This window comes from Rhagoletis pomonella, unplaced genomic scaffold (assembly GCF_013731165.1).
Source record: "Rhagoletis pomonella isolate Grant_MI unplaced genomic scaffold, Rhpom_1.0 Rhpom_scaffold_00003, whole genome shotgun sequence".
In the NCBI taxonomy this organism is placed as follows: Eukaryota; Metazoa; Arthropoda; class Insecta; order Diptera; family Tephritidae; genus Rhagoletis; species Rhagoletis pomonella.
This window is the reverse complement of record NW_023458557.1, coordinates 90,118,416-90,130,616: the sequence shown is the minus strand read 5'-3', so window position 1 is coordinate 90,130,616 and position 12,201 is coordinate 90,118,416. Positions and strand designations below refer to the sequence as shown.

Below are 12,201 nucleotides of genomic sequence, written 5' to 3'. Positions count from 1 at the left end.
TATTATGATGTGAGACTGTGTGAAATGCTATAACGCCTCCAACAACCCATGATTTTGGAGCTTGATAAGTTGATTTTTCAACCGTATCACCTAAAAAAAAAATTAAGTTGTTAAAATTTTATTGTTGACAAAACTGTTTTGGACGCAGTCAAATAAAACTTACTTAGCAAAGAGCAATCAAATGTTAATAATTTAACCAAATGTACAATAAACTGAGTAGCGAACAAGTTTTTGCTAGACTCGCTCATATATTAGATTAGCGCCATTTTGCTTTGAGTATCCATCCATATCGAACACTTTTTTTACTTTCTCATATGTAGCACGCATTTTTCGCTTTTCTACTTGTATCTTTTTGGAGTGGATATGGAGCCTTCTACTAAGTTATACGGCAGCATATCCAATTATCAGGTCCATTATGGTTCTGCTATAAATTTTTTGGCTGTAGGGTAAAACAATCACTTTTTGCGCAAACATTTCAGGCAATGTCGGTTGTTTATATGCTTTTGTTTTTTAGACATTTTTGTAATTTTTTTTCCTGAAATATGTTTCCAAAACCTCTGCTTCTGCTTACAATAGGACCTATTGGTGTAGGTAAAGAGACCTATTGGCTACTGGGGCTGGCGTTTAAGCCAAACTGATACAAAATATACAGAAAGATACTAGTTTCTTTGCTAGTTTGTGGGTACTCCAATTTTAGCTTGAATTATTTTAATTATTGTTATTGTCACTGCATACTCCGCCCAAATAATCAATTGAACTAACCATGAGTGATTTTCAACATACTCGTACAAGTGGCAGATATTTAGCGTACACACTAGGGTTGCCAACATTTGCTAAGATATGTATAGTACTTTTTCAAAAAACTTAAACTAAATATAGTACAGTTCAAATATATATAGTATTTTATTTAGAACAAAAACTAAAAGCGCTTTTTAAGTACACATATTTTTTCTTTCTTATGCATTTCTTCTATAAAGAATATATTTCTATGAAAGTATCATATGCGTTATCTCAATAAATATTTCAATTAATACAAATCAAAAGTTCACTTTTTATTAGTGAGGTAGTCGCTCTGTTCCACTGATTTCCACATTTCACATTCATAATAGAAAAAACTCTTTCTGCGAATGCCGAAGTTGCAGAAATAGAGTAGAAATTAAATAAATTTATGAAAATTGGGTAATTCATTCTCAGTATTTTAAAAATATGTTGCCATTTTTGATCTCTGGTTCTTTTAAATAATAATTTCACTATAACTTTTTATTTAAATAATATTTCGTTTAATAATGTTATTTCATCCACGTTATAAAAGTCATTCATTTTAATAAAATTTTTGTTTTGCAAATTACTGAAATATATTTATATTTATAACTGAAGAAATATAGTTTTGCATACTATATTTTTTTCAACAGTATATAGTACGCAGAACAAAAAGGTTGTACAATACTATATATTATAGTACGGTTGGCAACCCTCGCAGGGCTTTTTGTTTGTACATTATGTTAATGTACATACTAGGGCATTTAAACCCGGGATCCAGAATCCCGATATTTCGGGATCTCGGACACTTTTGCATGTCCCGAAATCCCGGGATTACAGCTCCGAGATTCCGAGATTTTTACTGATTCATTTACAGAATGAAAGAGATGTTGAAAACGAAAAAAAAAAAAAATGAATTTGAAATGAAACACGAGAAATACAGAACACCAAAATTTAGATTCAATGTGAACTTGAGCCATTCGCACTTGGAAGTGAATTTCAGGACCTGTACTTGTTCAAATATTTTGTGCAACAAACTGTGTAATATCGAAAAATCTGGTAGCAATTGAAAACACAACAAGCTTTTGCAGTGTGGCAGAGTTATTCTTCATTTTACTTTGTTGGCCTTTTTTGGAAAAGGATTTCTGCAAATATGAGTAAATGTTTTTGACAAGTAATGTAGATATTTTAAAATAAAAATATTTAAACATCAAATTACATACTCTTTTTTCTAAGAGGCATTATGCTCCCCTAAGACCAAATGTGGTGACAATAACCTGTGTGGTTTGAAAAAGGCGAACCTACTTTAAAATGCAAAAAGTTGTGATAAAGTCGAAATCCCGAAAAATCTCGGTATCCCGGGATTCGAATTTTTACATCTCGAAATCCCGGGATTGTTAAAGTGCTTTGGGATTGAATGCCCTAGTACATACGTTTACTGCTTGTGCGGCTTTGCGTGTGGAGCACATTTGCTCAATTTGCCTGATGCTATTTGGCGGTGATGTTGCTTTCAGTGGTTTCAATCGTGTTTTCGGTGGTACTACACATGTAAATATTGCTATTAGTTAATGCTATTTGATGGTGCTTTTGACACCAATTTACTGTTTAGTCATTAATGTTTGGCGTTTTTTGTTTTGGTTTTTTTTTTGATTCGTTTTACCCCATAAAATTTTAGTATTTTTTATTAGTGCAGCTTTTATAAGTTAAACCAGTTAATGATCATTTATTCAATTGTATGGAAATTATTTAAGGATTTATTGTACATAAATATCGCAGCCACGACTTTGAAAACATAATTTTGTTCGAAATTTTCATACCTGGAAAATAACAATTTATTTGCCACCTCACTAGAAGAAAAAGTCTAACTTGAACAAGCTAGTTGAAGACTTACATCCAACCAAAATTATTTTATTTAATATGTGTTTGTTATTTTATTTTTATTTTGATTTATTTTATTTCGTTTTGTTGCATAACATTTATTTTACTTTATTTATTTATTTTGTTTTACATCTTTAGCTTTGTTTTTTTTTAATTTTTTTTTTGTATTTTCATTTATTTCTAGTTTTATTTTAGTTTGTTTTTTGGTTTTAAAAGTTGCGCTCTCAAATTGTATGAAAGGATAGGTAGAAGTAATTGATCAGCAAATTATTTTTATTTTATTTAATATCTTACTTAATATTTTATATAAATAACTCATTTCATATTTTATATATATATTTTTTTATTTAATTTAATGCTTTCATTCTGACTGCTTTTATTATTTTTTTATTGAATTTTGATTATATTTATATTATATATATATTTTTTGCTTTTAAAGCCACTTCCCTTATCCTTTATTAAATGAGAGGAAGAATTAATTACTAATTATATTTGTTTGATATTTTGGTTTTTAATATTGATTAGTTTTATGTAAATTTTTTATTTAATTTTTTAATATGATTTATTTCGTTTTCATATAATGCCATTTTTTGTTATTTCACTTTTTTTGTTTGTTTAGCTGATTTGTTCCATTTTTATGTTTTTTTCATTTGTTTTATTTTGTTATATTTTATTTTATTTCTTATTTCGATTATGTGTTTACTTTTTTATTCTGATTTATTTTCATTTAATTTAGTTTGATTTTACTTATTTGAATATTTTCTTTTACTTGGTTTGTATTATTGTATCTTATTTTATTTTCCTTTAATTTTATACATATTTTTGATTGGCTTCTATTTCTCTTTTATTTTGTTTTCTTGTTCTGCTTTATTTTATTTTTTTTTCAACTCCATTTTTATCTTATTTTACTCCATGGTTTATTTTATTTAATCTTTGTGCTCTAATTGATTCTATTATTTCTATTTTATTTGTATAATTTTTTAATTTATTTAATTTTTGTAATTTTTTTAACAGTTTTTATTATTAGTTATTATTTTTTGTTAATTTTTGTTTAAGTTTTAATTTTATTCTAATTTGTTTTATTTTTTATGTAATAAAATTTTTTTCTTACTAGTGTTTTTTTTTTTTGTATATTTTGTTTCTATTCTAATTTATTTAATTTTTTCAATTTTATTTTTCCTCTTTTTACTTTGTGTAATATTTTTTTGATTTCCTATTTCTATTTTGTTTTTTGTTTTTTTAGTTTAATTTGATTTTATGTATTTAAATATTTTCTTTAACTTGCTTTGGATTATTTTATTTTATTTGATACATATATTTGGATTTTTATTTTACTTTGGGTTTATTTCTTTTTTATTTTGTGTCTTATGTAATTGATTGTATTTTTTCAACTTTAGCTTTATAGTATATTTTATTAATTTTTTTTTGTTCTACACGATTCAATTATATTCTATTTAAATTATATTTATTTAACTTCTATTTTTATTTAGTTCTGATTCAGTTTTTTTACTTTATTAAATTATTTTTATAAACTATATATTTTATTAATTTTACTTTCATTTTTTATTTTTGTTTTTATTTTGATTTGATTTTATATTTTTGAACTTTATTTTGCTTTATTTCACTTTAATTTATGCAATTCTATTTTTTAATTGTATTCTATTTTAATTAACTTTATTTATTGCATATTATTTATTTTAATTTTATTTTAGTTTATATAATTTATTTTGTTTTGTTTATTTATTTATTTTTAATATTTTAATTGAATTTAATTTTGTTTATTTTTTCTAAAATTTTCGTTTGGCTTCGCATTATTAATTAGTTTTTTTTTATTTTCATTAAAAATTTAATATATTTCACATAACATTACTGCAAAATTATTCAACCCTCTCTCTATCTTAAACCTGCCCTTTCTCTGGCAGTTAGCAATCAGCTGTTGCGTGCCCATATGCCGCTTTGTCCGATGTGTATAATTTACTGTAATTAACTTTATTTATTGCATATTATTTATTTTAATTTTATTTTATTGTAATTTTAGTTTATATAATTTATTTTGTTTTGTTTATTTATTTATTTTCAATATTTTAATTTAATTAAATTTTATTTATTTTTTCTAAAATTTTCGTTTGGTTTCGCATTATTAATGCGTTTTTTTATTTTCATTCAAAATTTAATATATTTCACATAACATTACTGCAAAAATATTCAACCCTCTCTCTCTCTTAAATCTGGCCTTTCTCTGGCACTTAGCAATCAGCTGTTGCGTGCCCATATGTCGCTTTGTCCGATGCGTATACTTTACTGTTTCCCAGTGCGTTTAGTGGCCTTCTTTTGTCGGTTAAGGTTAATGTACCTTAAATATACATATGTATATTATTCACATTTTTGTTAGCTTTCTTCATCGTTTGCTTTTGCCTTATTTTTGTGTAATTTTGTTTATTTTGTTTAGTGTTTCAACTTTTTTCGTCATCGGCATGTTCTGCGGGGGGTTCCATTAGCAAATTTCTACGCTCCGCACCCATTCGTTTCATGGTTTGTAAATACATACATATGTATGTAAGTTTGTAGGTTTGTAAATTTTGCTTTTAGGTCGTTGACACTTTTTCCACACAGTTTCTGTTGCTTTGTTGCCAACACGCTCATATTGCAATAGATTTTACCACCTATGGTTGTTGTTGGACTCATCAGTTTTATTTTTTATTTGTTTTTGTAGTCTACCTTGTCTTGTTGTTAGAATTTATTATTGTTATTGTTAATACCGTTTTGTTCTTGCTTTTCGAAAACCTCTGCGCTCTGATTGTGCCCAACAAAAGGTCGAACCAGCGAACAATTGCTTAATTCGTTCGTCCTCCAGTCACATGTGTTGGTGACACGTTTGTTTTTACTGTGAGATGACACTTCAGCGATAGGAGGGAGCCACCTTTCTTTCGTAACAACAAAGGGAACAGCACCAAAAAAAAAAAAACACATAATCACACAAAAACTTAATTCAGCAAATAAAATATTCATAACCCAAAGCATTTGTTATTGTTGTATTGCTGATATTTTTTTTTTTTAGTGAAATTTTGTCAAAACTTCATTGAAGTGGTGAAAGCGTTGCAGAGGTGTAATTTTTCGTTCTTTTTACTGGTTTTTTTTATGTTTCTTTCGATTTGTAATACATATGTATGTGTTCGTGTTTGCTTAAAAATTTGTGATGTCTGCACATAATTTTCGTCGATTTTCCTTCATTAAGCTTTACTTCAAAACCAGAGTTTCAACTGAAATTTTAGTTTTACGTTTGTGATCTTTGAAATCTGTCCACCGTTTTAATTAACTCCACAGAAAGTGTTAAAGTGTTTTTCACAAAATCCCCATAGTGTCGCGTGCTGTGTGAGCGGTGGTACCGTTTTGTTAAAAACACATTTTCTAAAAGTCCAACTCATCCAGTTTCGTTATAAAAAAAAAACTCGCGAAGACTGTGGCGTTTTTAGTGTTGTCTTCAAAAAAGTGAGATCCTATCAAATGTTCTGTGAAAATGGCGCACCATAAGGTCATCTTATGAAGAACTTGAGGATTGTGGGTTGTCAAAAAACTAAGAATTTTTTAATGTCTAATGTCGTTTCGTCACTTTCCACCATTTTCTAAAAAAAATAAGCAATTATTCAGCTGTAACAACCTCTTAGGGTACGACGCAGGGTTTTACCCGTCAGCTGTTACCAGCTCAAGAACCATTTCACTTTTAAATCAAAACATCTTCAAATCATTGGTCGAAATTCTTTAAAGGCACTGCCCTTTTTATCTCGTCGATATTATAGGCTCCTTCTCGACCCTAGCCCTCACAGCTACGATTTTATTAAATGATTGATTTGTTCCAGACCGTCTAGTTGAACTCCTGGCACCAGTGGCTACCAAACCAGTAAGCAGATTTCAGACGCTTCACGAGACCGGACTTGCTGTCAGAATCTAGCTCAGATGGAGCGAAAGCTGTTCTACCCACAGGCACAATAAATATATCTATGAGAACTGGGTCCGAGTAAGGCTAGAGGGCAGGCATCTTCTTTTGCAGAAGTCGAAGAAGAGAAAATCATGCTTAGAGTCATGGATGAGAATCATGAAGATAGCCGATAGACTAAGGAAACAATGGAAATGATTTAAATCTGAGATTGCTTACATGACAGTCGAAAGCCTAGGACCCACGACTACCTTCAGGTGAGGGTGGTAGTTCAAAAGCAGTAACAGGGTACAATCCATGCGAAGATATAAGATCGATTACACTCTATAAGACGGCTTATGCTAGTATTGATGAGGCCTTCTGGGGATTTCGAAGTTTTACCACAACGAACAAGGATTAGAACAACATGCTAGTAAAGCCATCGGAGTCTGTAGAGAATTTCAAAACTATTCGGCTTTTCAATCCGAAACTCTTCTTCGTTTCTTTTAATGCCATGCGTTACTTCTACGCCTGCGCGCCATCTGGTTCTGTTGCTTTGTTCTCCTTCCAGTTTAACTCGACTTGTTTGCCTTTCGGGCGACTGTTCTTCACGTTTCGCGCGGTCAACAGGGAGACCTGCCTCACCAAACTAGGGGATTCCATTCCAAGACCTTCTTTGCAGCGCTGTCGTCTTCTTTGCGCAAAGTTTGGCCTATCCACTTTCAGTTCTCTATCCAAATCCCGATGGCAGGGCGCTCCATGTTAGTCTTCCTCATTCGAGATAGTTTTAGGCCAAAAACAATTCGGAGTATCATTCTAGGAAATCGGTTGACGAAAACTTGTAGGCGCCTGCCTTCACCAGTGCCGCCATTGGCGCCAACTTCGTTACCAAGAATATTCCTCACAGTCTCAAAAGTTCGGTCGGAGACTAATACATCGCCAAAGCCATAAAGTCAAAGTTACTTAGAGCTGAGACACTGTCATTAAATATATATATTTACATAGTTCAAGACTCAAGGCTCCAACAAACTTTAAACTAATTTACTGTTTTTTTCTTTCCAGGTTACAAATATATTCAACATGGGACTACACCAGCGACATCTGTCCAATTTTTATAAACTGCACCAGCGCTCCATAAAAACTAAGAGGATTTTATAAATACGCACATTTGCACAATTTTGTGAAGAAGGCGCACAAGCTATATATCTTTTTATACTAAAAAGGAAACCGTTACTAAACATACGAAATAATGTCCTCCACAAAAGCTGAGAGCGCCGCTGGCTCCAATCCATCAGCGACTGCCTTTGGCTCAACCCTAGCTGGCAGTGCATTCCAATTGCCCGTGAATATGCACGGCCATGCCCAAATCACTTCGAATGGCAGCCACTGCCACAGTACTAATGGCACAACAACAACAACCACCACAACAACAACACGCAACAATGTATCCGTCACGAATATTAAATGCGAAATGGATGAGAGTATTGCGTCATCGCTAACGCCCAATGGCAATATAGTGCCGGTCATAGCTGCAACAGGCGCTGCCAGCTACTATAACGGTGCAAGTAGTGGAATTGGTGGTGTTGGTATACGGATACCTGCCACGAAGGCGGAAGATTCCGACTCTGAGACTGAGTTGACGAACATTGAGAATTTAAAAGTGACGCGACGCGCGCATAGCAGCAATGCGGACGTCAGCACGCCTGGTGCGGCTGGTGGCGGCAGTAATACAAACGCTAATCATAACAAGAATGGACCGCGTCCCATGTCCTGGGAAGGGGAACTCTCCGAAACGGAGACGACTGAAACGGAGCTTATGGAAACGGAGAATTCGTTAAGTAATAGCGGCATAGCGCCGAGCATGTTGAGCACAAACAATGGCAGTATTGGTAGTATAGGCGTGGCGGTGATTAAAAGCGAGGCAACCACCACAACCCCCGCACAGACTTTGCCGCCAACGCCGACACATCCCATCAAGCCTGAACAAATGGAACAAATTTCCGTTGAGGTGCAAGCTGGTGCAGCGGCGCTTGCACCGACGCGCACCGGCTTGGGTAGCAGCAGCAGTGCCGGAAGTCTTTATTCCACACCGCACACAAAGCTCGCACCCACGCAAAGTGATCCCATTAATCTGAAGTATGATCCCGATGCCAACGCTACGGGGCTTATCACAGCTGGCGGAAATGTAAACTCGCCACTTTTGGCGCGTAACAAATCAGCCACCCTGCCACTTCCTGCCAATCCCAGCCCAGACTCTGCCATACATTCCGTCTATACGCACAGCTCACCATCCCAGTCGCCATTGACGTCGCGCCACGCACCCTACACGCCATCGCTGAGTCGAAACAATAGCGACGCATCGCACAGCTCATGCTACTCCTACAGTTCAGAGTTCAGTCCAACACATTCACCCATACAGGGCAGACATGCGCCACCGGTGCCAGCACTCTACGGCAGCTTCAATGGCTCGCTGCACCACTCAGTGCTCTACCGACCCATTACGGTGGATAGTGGCGGTGGCGGTGGCGGCGGCGCTGGTAACGGCAATGCCGTTCTTGCCAGCAACGCGGAGGCACAGAACCTAAGCATGGACACGAAGGTCTCGCCGCTCAACATGGGTCTGGAGGGTTTGCCTGCCTCACCCGCTGGTATTTCGCGTCAACAGCTCATAAACTCGCCTTGTCCCATTTGCGGCGACAAAATCTCCGGCTTCCACTACGGCATCTTCTCGTGTGAATCGTGTAAGGGCTTCTTCAAGCGCACCGTCCAGAATCGCAAGAACTATGTATGCGTACGCGGCGGCCCATGTCCGGTAAGCATTTCGACGCGCAAGAAATGTCCCGCTTGTCGTTTCGAAAAATGTCTGCAGAAGGGCATGAAACTTGAGGCGATACGTGAAGATCGCACGCGTGGTGGACGCTCCACGTACCAATGCTCGTACACATTGCCCAATTCGATGTTGAGTCCGCTATTGAGTCCGGAACAGCAGGGTGTTGCGGCAGCGGTGGCAGCAGCAGCTGCGGCAGCAGCCAGCCAACAGCAGCAGCACCAGCAACAGGGACGACTTGGCGGTGGCGCGCAAATGACGCATTCAATGTCTGCACAGCAGCAGCAGCATCATCACACGCTGAACGGACTGGCTGCGGGTTTGGGTGGTGGGGGGCACGCCACAATCAAGTCGGAGCAGTGTGATGAAGGAGCTACCGCGCCGGCGCGTGCAACAAACATTCCTATGCTGCTGCAGGTGAGTTTTTACGCACAAACGACTTTGAACTTTTAAGAAATTGCCTTCAAATTCATTACAGGAAATCATGGATGTTGAACATCTGTGGCAGTATAATGAAGCCGAATTGGCGCGTCTCAATCAACCGATCTCTACATCGTCTTCCTCCTCTTCCAATGCCTCTACCGCCTCGACGTCCACTGCGACTGGTGGTGGTGGTGGCGTTGCTGCTGCTGCTATCAATACACAAATGACAAACCCTCTGCTGGCCAGTGCTGGTTTCGGTAACGGTGAAAATGCCAATCCCGATCTTATCGCACACCTGTGCAATGTGGCCGATCATCGACTGTACAAGATCGTCAAATGGTGCAAAAGTTTGCCGCTCTTCAAGCATATTTCGGTAGGTTGCGCTTGCGTCAGCTTAGAAGAAACATTTGCAATTTCTACTTCCTTTCTATAGATCGATGATCAAATTTGCTTGCTGATCAATTCATGGTGTGAATTGTTGCTCTTCTCGTGCTGTTATCGTTCGATCGATACGCCGGGAGAGATTAAGATGTCACAAGGCAAGAAGATTGACTTAGCGCAGGCAAAATCAAGTGGCTTACAGGTGAGCAGCAAGCTAAGAAATGTCAGCATAATGTTGTTTTGGTGGAGAAAAGTGTGTGCACATTTTTAATTATTTTACTTTTTATTTTGCTGTTCACTTAGGCCTGCATTGAACGAATGCTGAACCTGACAGAAAACTTGAGACGCCTACGCGTCGATCGCTATGAATATGTTGCCATGAAAGTGATTGTGCTGCTGCAGTCGGGTAAATATTTGAAATTTTTAACATTTAACTGTTTACAGTAAACATTTTAGCTCTTTTTATAGGTAAAATTTTGTATTAAGCCAGTAGAAAATTTGTAACTGCTTCTTGTGTAACCGAACAGAAAATCTTAAATTGCTTCTTGTGTGTACAAATGAAAATTTCTAGGATAGACCAGGTCTATTTCATAACTAGTTAACGACTAGTTTAGGCCCCTTCCTGGCCTAGTTCGGCATCATTTCGGTCCAGTTCAGAACTATTTCAGTAGTATTTAGGGGGTAATTAGGGATCATTACGGGGCCTATTCACAAACATTTCGGGACTGGTTCAAGACTATTTGAGGGCCATTTTAGCACTAGGACTACTTATCGACCATTTCAAGACTATTATCATGTCCAGTTCATCATTATCACACAGTATCATTATGTCCAGTTCAGGACTACTTTAAGACCATTTTGGGACAAGTTCGGGATGGTTTTGGAACTATTTGAAGACCATTTCGAGATTTGATAGCATTATTTTGGGGCCTTTTTGGGACTAAGAGAGACCATTTCGGGACCGTTTCAAGACCTGTTCGAGATAATCTTGGGACAAGTTAAAGATTTTTCGACCATGTCGGGCCTGCTCAGGACTATTTCCGGACCATTTTGGGACTAGTTAGGGATTATTTTAGGGCCTGTTCACGACTACTTCAGGACTAGTTCGGGAACGTTTGGCAATATTTTAAGATCATTGCGGGACTAGTTCAGATCTATTTTAGGACCATGTCGGGGCTATGAGGGACCATTTCAAGACTTGTTCGAGATCATTTGGGACAAGTTCTAGGTTTTATTTCGGATCTGTTCAGGACTATTTATTTCATAATAATTTTGGGACTAGTTCGGGCTAATTTTGGGACCATTTTGGGACCGTTTCAAGACTTGTTCAAGATCATTTTTGGACAAGTTCACGACTTTTTCGACCGTTTCAAGTTTTGTTAGGAACTATTTCAGAACCATTTCGAAAATATTTCAGTACCATTTCGAGCTTAGTTCACGACAATTTCAGACTATTTCGGGCCTAGTTCTGGACCATTTGAGCATAGTTCAGGACTTTTTGGAGCTAGCGCGAGTTCATTTCGAAAAAAGTTCAGGGCCATTTTCAGGACCATTTCAAGACTTTTCTGAGATCATTTCGGGAAAATTTTACGATTTTATCAGCACTCTTCTAGAACTAGTTCGGTTTTATTTCGAGGTTATCTTTTAACCCAATCCATTTATTTCACTATATACGGAATCGCCTAATGCCATACTCAGATGTTTAGACATCAAACTTTATGAGTATCTGGTATACACGCCCTTTTAATTTTATTTCATTAATAAATCAACTTCAAAAACTTTCTGTAATATGTTTAATCCATTTCCTTCCGTCGCCTAGACACCAGCGAATTGCAGGAGCCCGTCAAGGTGCGTGAATGTCAAGAGAAGGCGTTGCAAGCCTTGCAGGCCTACACGCTTGCGCACTATCCAGATACGCCGTCCAAATTTGGTGAACTACTGCTGCGCATACCAGATCTGCAAAAGACATGCCAGGTAAGGAGATATTGTTGTAAATAACTTTGAAAAAATATTATATAAA

The 12,201-nt window shown here is 36.2% G+C and overlaps 1 protein-coding gene across 5 annotated transcripts in view; it reads left to right on the top strand.

Annotated features, from left to right (window-relative positions):
* Positions 1 to 12,201, top strand: part of LOC118735741 (nuclear hormone receptor FTZ-F1 beta) — an 87,947-nt gene that overhangs the window by 74,008 nt on the left and 1,738 nt on the right. For 4 of the 5 annotated variants that reach the window (XM_036465680.1, XM_036465683.1, XM_036465682.1 and 1 more), the window contains 5 exons: positions 7,613 to 9,794; positions 9,856 to 10,173; positions 10,234 to 10,404; positions 10,485 to 10,587; positions 12,001 to 12,155. In XM_036465680.1, coding sequence (XP_036321573.1) covers positions 7,800 to 9,794; positions 9,856 to 10,173; positions 10,234 to 10,404; positions 10,485 to 10,587; positions 12,001 to 12,155 — 2,742 coding nt within the window. In that variant the 5' untranslated portion in view covers positions 7,613 to 7,799. The remainder of the gene's footprint in view (positions 1 to 7,612; positions 9,795 to 9,855; positions 10,174 to 10,233; positions 10,405 to 10,484; positions 10,588 to 12,000; positions 12,156 to 12,201) is intronic. The other variant, XM_036465684.1, reaches the window with a different exon arrangement.